This window comes from Sebastes umbrosus, chromosome 19 (assembly GCF_015220745.1).
Source record: "Sebastes umbrosus isolate fSebUmb1 chromosome 19, fSebUmb1.pri, whole genome shotgun sequence".
NCBI classification, from domain to species: domain Eukaryota; kingdom Metazoa; phylum Chordata; class Actinopteri; order Perciformes; family Sebastidae; genus Sebastes; species Sebastes umbrosus.
Window position 1 is genome coordinate 1,091,060 of NC_051287.1, and position 14,684 is coordinate 1,105,743.

General features: G+C 39.5%; 1 protein-coding gene across 1 annotated transcript; it reads right to left on the bottom strand.

Annotated features, from left to right (window-relative positions):
* Window positions 1-4,846: 4,846 nt before the first annotated feature.
* On the bottom strand, window positions 4,847-12,116 carry LOC119478146. Its single transcript, XM_037752623.1, has 6 exons — window positions 11,637-12,116; window positions 9,207-9,239; window positions 8,802-9,092; window positions 6,777-7,106; window positions 5,699-5,781; window positions 4,847-5,573 (listed from the first exon to the last, which is right to left on the bottom strand). The coding sequence occupies exons 1-6, from the start codon at window positions 11,677-11,679 to the stop codon at window positions 5,454-5,456; spliced, it is 900 nt and encodes a 299-aa protein (XP_037608551.1). The 5' UTR covers window positions 11,680-12,116; the 3' UTR covers window positions 4,847-5,453.
* Between the last annotated feature and the right edge of the window lie 2,568 nt (window positions 12,117-14,684).

The following is a 14,684-nucleotide window of genomic DNA, read 5'->3' on the forward strand; positions in this document are numbered from 1 at the left end:
TGATAAAATGTGACATAAATTGATATTTATTTATCTTTGTGTGAATTCCCTTATTCATTTACTCTTCTTTTTAATTTACCTTTTATTTATGTATTTATTTTTATGAATTTTTAATTAATTAATTTATTTTTGTGTTTATTTTTTATCTATTTATTTATTTTTGCATACATTTTCAGTCGTTGTTGTGAATACGACATGAGGGGGGGCGTTTCTTCCGTGAACACGGTCAACACCACCACATGTGAAGACCATAGAACCAGTTAGCTCGCTAGCACGTTAGCCAAAACGTGTGTTAATGTGTATGAGTGTGTTCCAATCCACGTACCTCCTGAAGTACACTTCAATGTAGTGCACTGTGTGCACTCTGTACTCACTGGAGTAGTGCGTGTATTTCAGCGGGGTAGGATCGTCTCAAATGGAATACTCTGCGGCGCACTGACCGGAAATGACGACCGCTACATTTCACCGCGGCTCGCTACCCGCCAAAATATCTTCTTCGGGGTTTTACGGTGCTGGCATCCTTTGTGTTGCTGCTGCCTCCTTCAGGTTTTACCCGCCAACTACATGGTCAACTACCCGCCAACTAACCGCCAACTACCCGCCAACTACCCGCCAACTAACCGCCAACTACCCGCCAACTAACCGCCAACTACCCGCCAACTAACCGCCAACTACCCGCCAACTAACCGCCAACTACCCGCCAACTACCCGCCAACATATCTGCTGCTTTGTTGAAGAAAAAAATGAAAGCAGAGTGGAAATCGTTTCCAACGTCGTCGCCTACGATGTGTCCTCCTGTTGGCTGGAAATGCAGCGGTATGTTTACGTATTGTTTTATTCTGTTATCTACGTATGTTTGAATAGTGGTCGTGGTCGTGGTCGTGGTCGTGGCTCCGCCCCTTCCGCTACGTAGCCAAGATGGCGACAGTTGAGTGTGGAAAGTGTCCAGCGCTCCTCACTCAACCATCTGACCGTTAGAGTACAACATCCGGGTACTTTGAGTGCACTGCATTCTGCCGTACTTCCCAGTGTGAACGCACTTATGCACTCAAAGTAGTGAGTGTAAGTACGGAAGTACGCGGATTAGAACACTCTCTGTGAACGTTAGCCACGTTAACTAGCTAGCTAAGCTTAGCCAAGTTTTCCAACCAGTAGCCTTAGTGTTGAATTAGCATTAGTCTGACCAGTTGAGCTATGATGACTCACGTTTCATAACATTATCATACATCTTATCTTCATCAAAATAGATGTGGTTGAAGTCCGTAACGTTATTTAAGTTCAGTTGTCGGACTATGTCTTTGCTTCTGTTGTCCATGTGTCATGAAGGCAAACTATATGCTAATCTAATTTACTATTAAGGTTAGCATTAGAACGAGCGGATTCATCTTTACTGAGCGTTATGAGTGAGTCTGACCTTTTTTGGTAGTTTTCCGATTGCATTTCAACATTCAGCATTCAGCTGCAGACACTTCACTGCTGAACCTGTAATGAAAACTCAGTTTGCACCGGAGGAGGGTTACATGTTCCCGGAGCTGTGACGGAGGTCAGGACCCTGCGAGGCTGATAGCTGGTGCTTCAGTTCACCCAGCTGCTTCGTCAGGTCCTACTTCAGCAGGACGAACTTCAGAAATTCAGCAACTGGGAACAGTAAGTCTTGTTTTCTAGCGTTCGCTAACCTCAAAATGACTTTGTTTTCATGTGTAATGTTGGTATCTAGCTAAACTTAGCCAATTGTACGTTAGCTATTATGTATTTTACGTTTTCACAACGTTAAAATGAGCTCATTCACAGAGTTTCATAGCTTCTGAAAGCGGTTTTATTTCTTTGAACACAGCAGATGATGGTGATACATTTATTACAGTGATCTGAATCATTTCATCTCTCCCAGCAAACATGAGTCCTGATCCAACAGCAACAATGGTGACCTGAGAACTGAATATTTGGAGCACATCTGAACACAGATCTGCACAGGTGAGTGTAAAGTTCTCCTTCTGATGACGCTCTGCTTTGGTTTTGGTTGTTAAATGGTTGTGAGCAGACGGGTCACATGGTGTCGTCCAATAATGATCCACCTGGACCCGACTTCAAAATGTACTTTGTTAAAGTAGTACTAGTACTAAATGTCTCTGTGCAATACAAGTATGTGTCATAAAGATGTTCTCATATTGTCTTTAAATGGTTTTGATCAGACGTCCTAAAGTGACGTCCTCTCCACGTAGAATAAACCACATTTTTATTAATTTATTAATCTTTATCATCTCTGAAGGCTGCTGCTGCATATGTGTTCATATTTTTATTCACATTATTGGATTAGTAATGAGGACATCTTGTCCCAAAATCCTTGAAGAACAAAATTAAGCAAAATTGTTATGAAATAAGCAAAATTCTTGATCACAAATTTAAGTAATTATCCTTAATTTACAAAGTTAAGCAAAATTCTTATAAAATAAGCACATGTCTTGATCACAAATTTAAGTATATTTCTTTGTGTACAAAATTAAGCAAAATTCTCATGAAATTATCAAATTTCTTTTTTTCAAATTTAAGTATATTCCTTAATGTACAAAATTAAGCAAGAGTCTCTTGAAATTAGCTAATTTCTCGATCACAAATTTAAATATATCCCTTAAAGCACAAAGTTAAGCAAAATTCTCATGAAATAAGCAAAATTGTTGTTCACAAATTTAAGTATATTCCTTAATGTACAAAGTTAAGCAAAATTCTCATGAAATTATCTAATTTCTTTTTTACAAATTTAAGTATATTCCTTAACTACAAAATTAGGCAACATTCTTGTGAAATAAGCAAATGTCTTGATCACAAATTTAAGTATATTCCTTAACGTACAAAATTAAGCAAGAGTCTCTTGAAATTAGCAAATTTCTTGTTCACAAATTTAAGTATATTCCTTAATGTACAAAGTTAAGCAAAATTCATATAAAATAAGCAAATTTCTTGATCCCAAATTTAAGTATATTACTTTGTGTACAAAATTAAGCAAAATTCTCATGAAATTATCAAATTTCTTTTTTTTACAAATTTAAGTATATTCCTTAATTTACAAAGTTAAGCAACATTCTTATAAAATAAGCAAATTTCTTGATCACAAATTTAAATATATCCCTTAATGTACAAAGTTAAGCAAAATTCTCATGAAATAAGCAAAATTGTTGTTCACAAATTTAAGTATATTTATTTATGTACAAAATTAAGCAAAATTCTCATGAAATTATCTAATTTCTTTTTTACAAATGTAAGTATATTCCTTAACTACAAAATTAAGCAAAATTCTTGTGAAATAAGTAAAATTCTCGATCACAAATTAAAATATATCCCTTAATGCAGGGGTTCTCAACCAGTGGGCCGCGGCACACCGGTGGGCCGCAGAGCGCCATCTAGTGTGCCGCGGAGGCAGTGGTACTAGATTATTTTTTTATTATTATTTAGCAAAGTGAACAGGTAAAACCTAAAGGAGGTAAGATGCCAGCTGCTGCAAAACCAAAGCCTATTGAAGGAGGCTGAGACACGGGCGGACACGGGTCTTGTTTTGGGTATAACACATGCGCAGTGTAACTGGAGCTGCGGTCGTGCGTTGCGATCGGCTCAATTTCGGCGAGTGCAGAGCAGATATTACTGCGCATGTGCGGTACCCCGAAGGCGCGTTGATTAAGTGTGACCCAACCTCCTTCAATAGGCCTTGTGTAAAAACACCAAACACCATCAGGTAGAGACAAACGTGTTGGCCACTGTTAGCTAGCTAACGTTCTCGGATGCAGTGAGACTAAATGAATCGGTTTTTAAAGCGAAAAAGTGATGTGGGAGACAACCCTGCGCCAGTAAAAGCTCCGAAGCGTGTGGTGAGGAAATATGACCCTGAATACATTAAATTAGGATTCGTGCTTAATGGCCTTTTTGAACTGAGAGAAGAAGTGCACACATTTGTGGAAGAGCAGCACTCCCCTCTTGCTGAGCATTACACTGATGGTAAACTGGCCTACTTATCAGATATATCTGACCAGTTAAATCAGCTCAATATATCAATGCAAGGCAGAAACAGCACAGTGTTTTTGGTTTCAGACAAAATTGAGGGCTTCAAGAAAAAACGTATTCTGTGGAACAGAAGAGTCAAGGAGGGACGATTTGACGTGTTTTCACTCCTCAGTGAAACTTTGGAAGCCACTCCTCATGTCAACATATCCAGTGTTATAACCCAGCATTTGACTCAGTTGTCAGGAAAGTTTACAGACTACTTCCCAGAAGATGCACGAGATGGAAACCTTTGGATTTTGGACCCTTTCTCTGTGGATCCTGCTTCAGAAGACATAGCTCTCTCCACTGTGTTGGAAAATGAACTGATGGAACTATCAGCAGACAGCAGCCTGAAGCTTCAGCTCACACAAGTAGACCTTGCTTCATTCTGGATACTGGCTGCCAGTCAATATCCCTCTCTGTCAAAACGGGCAATCAAATTTCTGTTGCCTTTCACCACCACCTATTTATGTGAGTCAGGGTTTTCCATTGTGACTGTCACCAAATCAAAGGCAAGGAACAAACTGAAAGCAACTTTGAATGCTACTCTGCGTGTCAGCCTCTCACCCATCCCACCACCACTTCATCTCATCATCTCCCAGAGGCAAGCCCAAGTGTCTCACTGAGGGTGAGCAGAATATGTATTTTGGTCATTACAGCTGACAGTGGCATAACACATATCTACAGCCCACTTTATTATCTGTTGTATAAACATGTTAGGTTTTTTACTCATTTATTTGGGAAGGTGGTCCTCGGAAATGTTTTGACAATCACAAGTGTGCCTTCAGTTGCAAAAGGTTGAGAACCCCTGCCTTAATGTACAAAGTTAAGCAAAATTCATATAAAATAAGCAAATGTCTTGTTCACAAATTTAAGTATACTCCTTAATGTACAACATTTAGGAAAATTGTTATGAAATAAGAAAAATTCTTGTTCACAAACTTAAGTATATTCCTTAACTACAAAATTAAGCAAAAGAGGACCTATCATGCTCATTTCCAGGTTCATACTTGTATTTTGGGTTGAACATGGTAGATTAATGTTCGGTTACAGATAATGGATGGATGGATGTATGTTCCCGATCGGCCTGGGTCGGTGTGTCTTTAGTTTCAAGTTGTGCCGGCTGCTTGGACTTCGGTATTCCTGCTTTAAAGGCTAGTTTTCAAATGAAACTATATATTTGGGAAGTGTTTTTAAAGAATTACGTCTTCAGTAGGAACCAATGAGATGGAAGCTGACAGGAAGTCAGAACGTATGAAGAGACTAACACATTGTTGGTTTTCATGTTGAGAGTAATAATAATATAGTATATGATGTAATATAATATGTACAGCTTGTTTAAAGGGAACATGCGTATAAAATGATCTGCTGCTGGGTTGTGTGTTATAAATCCATCTGGGTGTGAGATGAGCTCCGTGGAGGTGCTACTCTGCTCCCTGAGCTCCTTCCTCTTCAGTCGGCCCTCCTTCAGCTGCAGGAACACCCAGGTTATAATAATCCGGCTCGGCCTTCTCCCGTCTGCCCGGCCTCTGCCCCCTGGTGGCCTGGAGACACATGACAGCACACAGATGTGACTTCCTGCATCACTCCTCTCTCTCTTCACTTCAATGAACACAGACTGAGAGCTTCATGTCAGTCAGTGGTCTGAACAACAGACGTGTGTCAGTACCTTACAGTAGAAGTAAAGGCCAATGTTCGCCAACAGCAGAATCAGCGGCAGGACGATGGCTCTGATGATGAAAGGCCTTAGATCTGATCAAACACATGGACAGTCATCACATCACATCACATCACATGACATCAGGAGTCCAACAGCTCCCATTAAACACAAACTGTAGTGACCTGACATCTAAAACCACTTCAACATGGAGACTCATCTCTTAAACTTCTCACACTTCATATTTACTTCATATTAGGGATGAGTCATGATTTATAATATATAGAATAAGATATATTTCCCTTGTATTAACCGTCGGCTCTAGTCTTCCCGTGTCGGAGGTGTTTCGGCTGATTCAGCGTGTTGAATCGGTGGCGGAGCTCGTCGGTGAGAGAAATCACTCTGATTGGCTGTTCAGCTTAAACCAATCAGTGCACGAGAAGAGAAACGGAAGTGAGGAAAGCAAACCGACGAGTAAAGTCAAGAGGACAAACACAGAAGACTCTTCTCATCGTTCATCTTCATCTCATCTGATCGTTCCAACACACAGGACACACGGATATTTTCTCAGCGACGTGAACATCTGGAATGAAGCTGAGTGGTGAGTGAGAGTGGTGTGAAACTGGTCGTCAGACGCCGCTTTGTTTCATGTACGTATCTTAACAACAGCTTGTATATCTGCCGTCCTCGCTCTTCCTGTTTCTTATTCTGACTGACAACAACAGACCACCGCCACCTGCTGGTGTGGAGAGTTATTTCCTCTCATGAAGGTGCAGAACGTTCGTGCTGACTGGCCGTCGGCTGTCGTCTTTGCGGTGAGTTCGAGTGCATCTTTTTGGCCAAGACAAAGAAGACGCGACTGGTGGCCTTCATCACCGCTAGTTCTCTGATGTCGGGTTAGTGTGTCTGGGCCTTAATGTCTGCGATGCCCATGGACAGCTTCATGGACCTGCTCATAGTGAAATTCCTCTCTCAGTTCTCAGAGAACCAGAGTTATCCTGGGAACCAAACATGCAGAATGTCCTTTGTATAAGTTCGGTTACTGTATGACATGTGTCACACAATGACAGTAGTCAAACAGTCAGCTTACCTACGACAGTGACAGAGATCAGACGGCTCTCAGACGAGAAGTTGTGAGAAAAAGCATAGAGGTGATAAACACAGCTGTAGCTTCCTTGGTGGGCGGGCTCTGCAGCAGGAAACAGGAAGTGGGCAGAGTGATTGACAGCTGGCTGGGTGTAGTTGTCTGCTGAGGTGGAGGAGTTGAAGGTGAGCTGGAAGGAGCCTCCTGGGTACTGCGGCTGGATGGAGCAGCTGATGGTGAAGGTGGAGCCCCTCAACACGTGAAACCCCTGCTGCTGGGCCTCGGAGACCCCGTCCATGGAGGAGGGCACAGAGATGTTGGGCTGAAGCAGCAGGTCTGTAAACACAGAGAGATGATTGAGATGATGAAACGTCACGTTCACCCGCCCTTCAACAACATGGACCCTGAAGAAGGATGTGATGTCACCAGTCTGACAAACACAGAGACAGACAGACAGGTGTCAGATGACATGATGTCATAGATGATGTCACTGATCGGCTTACCTGAGCAGGTGAGATTCAGGATGGAGGAAGAGTTCAATGATGTTGCACACTCCTTCAGAGCAGATCCAGACTGAACACAGTCAGACCAGATCAACCACACAGATCTGAATGAGGACTCCTCTCTCCATCCTACAGAAACAGCAGAGCCACAGTCCAGCTTTCTACAGAAAACAGCTGCTTCCTTCAGGGTCCAGTTAGAGTCACGGCCATCCACTGGTCTCCAGTCTCCCTGTTTCACCTCCAGTGTTCCTGCACAGCGACTGTCTCCTCCCACCAACCTGACGTTATCAGACTCTGAACAGAAACAAGAGAGTCATCAGTAAAAGAATAAAGTGAGTTTCATTAGAACAGAAATGAACCAGATCAGAGCTGCAGCTCCTCTTCTACCTGAGCAGGTGAGTCCAACAGCTTTGCCAGGTGAGCAGGTGTTTCTCTCTGAGCCTGAGCTTCTACAGTCCAGGAGAGCAGACTCATGGCCTCCACACTGGAACTCTTTGGTCCACATTGAAGCCTCCACGTCTCCATAGAGCGCCCCCTGGAGGACTGAAGGAGCCCCACAGCCAAGCTGCCTACAGACCACCTCTGCATCCTGCAGGTCAAAGTCAGCGTCACACACTGAGGACCACGACTGGTTGGACAGGTTAGACATCACCTTCAGTCTGCCTGAGCACAGAATAGTCCCATTCACCAGCCTGACAGAGTCTGGAGAGATGAGAGAAGATCAAATAGAGAGAGATCAAAGACACCAGACACTAAATAATAAAGATGTCATGAAACAACAATTCAGTGATTCCAACTGGACTCAGAACAGTTCCAACATGAGTTCATCATTAACAACAGAACACATCTTTTTAATGTCATTGTGATTTATAATGACATCATGTCTTCATCAAACAATAACACATCATCATCATCATCATCATCATCATCATCATCATCTGCAGATTTCTCTCTTCTGTTCCTTCTGCTCAGCTACTCCACAATCTTTGCTCTCCACACAGACAAGTTACAAAGTTTTCATTCTTTCTTATTTTTCTGAGAAGATGTGTAACCCAGAATAAAAGTCTGTTTAGAAAATGATCCCTAACATCTAAAAGGGATAGGGGCTGGACTCTGTCTCTTTAAGGAGTTTCCAGGGTGAAGGAGGACACGTGGGTGTGGAGATACTGACGAGCCCCCGGCTGAGCTGAGCTGCTCAAAGTTGTGGCCAGTAGGTCACTGGTGCCTGTTATGGTGGCAGCTAAAGAAGCTGCTGGTGGAAACCAGTAGCTAAGAAAGCTGTCAAGCTGAAGAAGGAGTCCTTTCAGGCTGGTTGCTGGTCGGCCCAGGGGACTCCTGAAGCAGCAGACACGTATGTTTCATATATACAGATATATATCTGGCTGCATTCAGCAGCTGATTTACGGAGGCAGCAGCTCATCAGACTCCGTCATGGCTGCTGGAGTCAGTCTGCTGCCATTCTAGCTGCTGCATGTGTGTGTCAACCTGGGTACATTACTGTCATAGATGATGTCACTGATGGGCTTACCTGAGCAGGTGAGATCCAGGATGTTGGGAGAGGTATATGGTGTTGCACACTCCCTCAGAGCAGATCCAGACTGAACACAGTCATAGCTGATCCACCACACAGATCTCTCTGAGGACTCCTCTCTCCATCCTACAGAAACAGCAGAGCCACAGTCCAGCTTTCTACAGAAAACAGCTGCTTCCTTCAGGGTCCAGAAATAGCCCCCCACTGGTCTCCAGACCTCCTGATATTTCACCTCCAGTGTTCCTGCACAGCGACTGTCTCCTCCCACCAACCTGACATCATCAGACTCTGAACAGAAACAAGAGAGTCATCAGTAAAAGAAGTGAATTTAATCCAGATCAAACTAAAACTTGATTGATTTTGCTTTAATGATTCTTTAATGTCTTTTCTTTCTCTATTTACCTGTTGAGGTGTGTTCTCCTTCAGCCTGGAGTCCTGAGGAGAAAATGATAAAGCAGCATGATTGGATCACAGCCGTGGACAGAACAAACACTCTCAGGTTGTTTTGAAAAATCATTTTCTAGCAGCTCAGAAACCCCTCAGTGAACTCACTCTGGAGCCATTTTACCAGTTTAACAGGTGAACATGTGGATACACAGAACACAAGTCAGTTCATACAGAGTTAAAGGAATACTTCAACATTTCATCAGATGTCCTCATCAGTTCAGCTCATTTACAGTGCAACATCACTGTTAAAGCCATTTCTAGCAAGCTCTTATAATTTCATATTAGCTTCAGTTACTTTAAAGTAAATAGTGGTACTTTTGGAGTTAAACCAAGTGCACAGTGTCACCTGACCTCGTATCTCAGGAAGCTCGTATTGAAGGCAGGTGTGCTGAAATCAGTGGACTATGGAAGACGCCACAAGGAAACAGCCTTCACCCGCCATGTGTTTTGTCTAATTGTACTGCGGCATCAAAGTTTTCTTGGATGAATTTGTTTCACTGATTTGAACTTATTGTGTTTATTTAGTTTGTTTGGGGTTTTGATTTTGTTCATGACGCTACATTCAGCCAAAGCAGTTTATAGCCTAACCCAGTATCTCGCAGTACACCATTCAAACATCTCTTGGACCACCCGAACCATCGTGGATCATCAAACAGTGAGTAACTAACTAACCAAAGGACGGCGTGTTGATCAAGTCTAACCTCATGCCGTCTGTAGGCGGCTATTTCCAACCTGTTCCCATTTAGCTGAGAAGCAGCAATAATCACAAAAGGAATCTCTGCACGCTACAGTTTAAAACAATCACAATCAGCACAGTTAAGATGTTTATACAGCCACAATTAAATAATTAAGGTAACTAGCTGTCAAGTAGCAACCCGGTCTCACGGGGAGGCGTACAAATAACACATTACATTTGTTGGGCAACAAAACCACTCAGTCAGGTTTAGGAAAAACGTCATTGTTGGGCTTAAAATAAGTACGGAAATGAAATACATAAGGAATCAACATAACACAACGACGGAAAACATGTCACAAACGTCACTAAAGAACACGTGACAGTCGCCATGCGCCAAAGTCACTAACGTAACTTACAAGTCAAGACACTGGTCTCCTGGTTAAAACTCTGGTATTTGTTGTTCACACGGATGCATTTACATTTCTCTCAGTACAGACTACATGGCGTTAAATGACACGCCAAAAACAAGAATGGCGTTGTTATTGCACGCTGTCTCATAATCCGTCTGTTACTCCCGATAATATTTCAGATTGATCCACAGACAACAAAATTAACAAAATGCCTGCTGTCCTGTTTTGTGAATACATTGTGTTTCCTGTGACTGCTTCACAATAAAAGCCCCGTCTGTCTACGTGTTTGTTCCAGCAGGTCTGAGAAGTGAAGCCAATGCTGAAGGCGACAGCCAAAAAACAAGATGGCGACGACCATAAACCAAGATGGCGACGGCCAAAAACCAAGATGGCGACATGAAACCAAGATGGCGACGGCCAAAACGGCAAACTCAAGGCTTCAAAACCAGTTGGCGGTCCACTTCTTCTGTGGTTCGTCCAGTTGAGGTGTTTTAATGTGAAGCAGTAGCAGCAGGAAATGTTGTGTTAGCATTAGCAGTGACTTAATGATACGGCTGCAGGAGAGGAAACAGGAAACAGTAAAAAGGACCAAAACCAAAATGGAGACGGCTAAAAACCAAGATGGCAGTGGACTACATTTACCATCAGCACTGAGTGGACATCCACGTAAAAGATTGCGAAATGTCCCTTTAACCTCTCTGAGCTGCATTTCTGTGGAACTGATCATTTTGATAAGAAGATGCTGACAGATAACAGATTATAAAACTGTGGTTTCTGTTACCATGACAACCAGGACGGACTGAGATGTTCCCATCAGATTAATGCCGTCAGTTTCCGGTAGAGGTGTTAACATGAGCAGAGAGTCATTGAGAGGAGACTGAATTACAGCTGCAACTATATTAATAGTTGATGAATCTATAAGTAATCAATCATTGAGTCTATAAAACATCAGGAAACAGTGAAGAATGTGCAGCACAGTTCGTCAGAGTCCAAGGTGACGTCTTTAAATGTCTTGTTTTGTCCGTCCAACAGTCCAAAACTAGGGCTGTCAATCAATTAGAATATTTAATCACAAATGAATCACATGATTGTCCATAGTTAATCGTGATTAATCACAAATTAATCCCACTTTTTTGTATGTAATTTGACTTTATAAAAGCTGTATGAACCCTGGACATTTCCCCTTTTAGTCGTCCTTTGAACATTTGATGTGATGTTGGTGTGTGTGATCAGTTTGTTCTCTGATTTAAAGATGAAATATGTGAATAATAACACATCATGTTTAAAGCAGAGTCCTACCTGAGCTCCACAGCAACAGCATCAGCACCAACAGGTGATCCATGACGTCCAGGTAGACCGTCTCTCCGCCCGTCTCTCTGCTCTGATCATCACATGTGCTGTCCTCAGTGTATATCTGCGTACAGGAAGAGGTGGAGCTTTACTGGAATATATCTGATTGCAGTTTTACAGCCAATAGTCCTCGTCCGACTGAGTCTCTGTCACGTGTTCACCTTGTTTTCCTGTCAGCCGTGTTCACAGTTTGACCAGAGGATCACACAGTTTTCATACTGGTGTCCAGTCTCTGTTCTCTCTTTGGGCTGACACACAAATCTGTGTGTTTATTTGTATTTGCTGCTCAGTAGTAGTGTAGAACTATAGTAGGAGGAAGGTTGAGAGTCTCTTTGTGGTTGTCCAAATCAAAAATCAATCAATAAATCAATAAATATGTGTTTAAATGTAGAAAAAAGAATATTAAAAATTAATGTAGCCATTAATTAATTGATTAAAAAGTGACATAAATCGACATTTCTGTTTTAATTTGTTTCTTTATTTATTTATTTATCTTTGTATTAATTTATTTATTTATTTTCTCTTCTGTTTAATTATCCCTTTTATTTATTCATGTATTTATTTTAATAATTTGAAGTTTATTTATTTTTTGCATTAATTTATGTATTTTAATTTGTTTTATATTTATTTGTTTTATTTATTAATGCACGATTTTTTCTTTCCTTTGCATATTTATTTCTCTGTTCTTTTCTTTTTACATTTCTTTATGCATTTCTGCCTCATTATGCAAATGAGGGGTCTGTTACTCAACATGTGTCTTGGGGTCAATATCAATTTATGTCCCATTTCATCAATTAATTAATGTCTATATTTATTTTTCACATTATTTATGCTGTTTTTAAAGATATGTTTATTTATCAAGTCATTTATTTTATTTTATTTATTTTTTATTTTGGCAGGTTCCATCCTCTAATAAAAACACAGCTCAAAGTGCCTTACAAGAAACATTAAATAAATAATTATTAAATTAGTTCTGTAAGTTTTAAACCTTTTTCCTCTTAAATTGACTTTCTGGTTCGATGCTGTTGCAAATATGTGCAAAATAAATAAATAAAATAAAATAAGGTACCATATTCTTTGAGATACTTACTACTTGTACTTTAAATTTAGCCTGCAGTACTATTTTACTCCACTATGTCTCAGATAGAAATGTTGTTTTGTTGCTTCATTATTTATTTCTCTTCTGCTTCATTTTATTATTTATTTATATATTTAATTTCTCTTCTGTTTCATTTTCCCTTTTATTCATTCATGTATTTATTTTTATTAATTTTAAAATGTATGTATTAATTTTTGCAACATAATTTGCATTTATTTTTGCTCATATTTTGTATTTATTTTTACATTTATTGCAGCTAGCTGGCCAGCATATAGCCGATCTATGTACTCTGACCCCACGATGACACACGTTGAGTGACAGCCCCCTCATTGGCATAATGAGGCCGAAATGTGAAAAGAAAAGAATACAGAAATAAATAACTTTGGGGGAAAATTAAACAGAAGAGTAAATAAATAAGGGAATTAATATGGAGATAAATAAATAAAGAAGCCTATTAAAACACAAATGTCAATTCATGTCACATTTGATAAATTATTAATGGCTACATTAATTTTGTTATATTAATTAATTAATTAATTAATTAATTAATTTATTTATTTATATCTATCAATAGCATCAATATTCATGGATTTTATCACTGCTAGGATTTCTTTGTCTGACTTCTATTTGAGGGGATGATCATGCGTGCAAGTTTTTCTAACTACAGTTCCCATAATGCTTTGGGGACGTGAACAAGTAATGTAAGTTAAGTAATGTTGCCATGCGTCAGTCAGTTAGCGGTGGACTACAACTCTTTTTAGCCTTTATTTGTTTACATTCAGTCAAACTGTCTCCATTAAAAGTATGCCGAATTATCTCTAAGTAGTTCCTGTTTGCAGTGTACTCATGGATGTACAGACAACTATCACTGGATTACTGTGATACTGAAGAAAAGTTAAAAACGGGACTATTCTCAGGCGAGTTCTGCAGCTACGAGGAGTCTCTGCTTTCTAAGAGGATTTATGGACGTTTATTCACGATGGACATCAGAGAGAAAGAAGTGTAAGTCACAATGAATTCATCACATTTCATTAACGATGTCTAGTTAATTCTGGAGGATGTCTAATCATGTTGCATTTAATATTAATAATAATAAACTTTATTTATACAGCACCTTTCATACATAAAAGTATGGAGGACAGAACCTGCCATAATAAGAAATAAATGAATAAATAAATAAATGCCTCAATAAATAAACAAATATGTCATTAAATATAGAAAACATAATATACAAATAAATGTAGCCATTAATTAATTGATAAAATGTGACATAAATTGATATTTCTGTTTTAATTTGCTTTTTTTATTTATTTATCTTTGTATCAATTCCCTTATTTACTCTTCTGTTTACATTTCTCTTGTATTTATTCATGTATTTATTTTAATAAATTTGAAGTTTATTTATTTTTGCATTTATCTATGAATTTTAATTTGTTTTAATTCTATTTTTTATTTATTCATGCACAATTTTTCCTTTGCATGTTTATTTCTGTTCTTTTCTTTTTATATTTCTTTATGCATTTCTGCCTCATTATGCAAATGAGGGGTCTGTTACTCAACATGTGTCATGAGGTCAGTACCAATTTATGTCCCATTTCATCAATTAATTAATGTCTACATTTATTTTTGATATTATTTTTTATATTTTTAATGACATGTCATTTGTATATTTTATTTTATTTATTTTTTATTTTGGCAGGTTCCATCCTCCAATAAAAACGCAGCTCAAAGTGCCTTACAAGAAACATTAAATAAATAATTATTAAATTAGTTCTGTAAGTTTTAAACCTTTCTCCTCTTGAATTGACTGTCTGGTTCGATGCTGTTGTAAATATGTGCAAAATAAATAAATAAAATAAAATAAGGTACCATATTCTTTGAGATACTTACTACTTGTA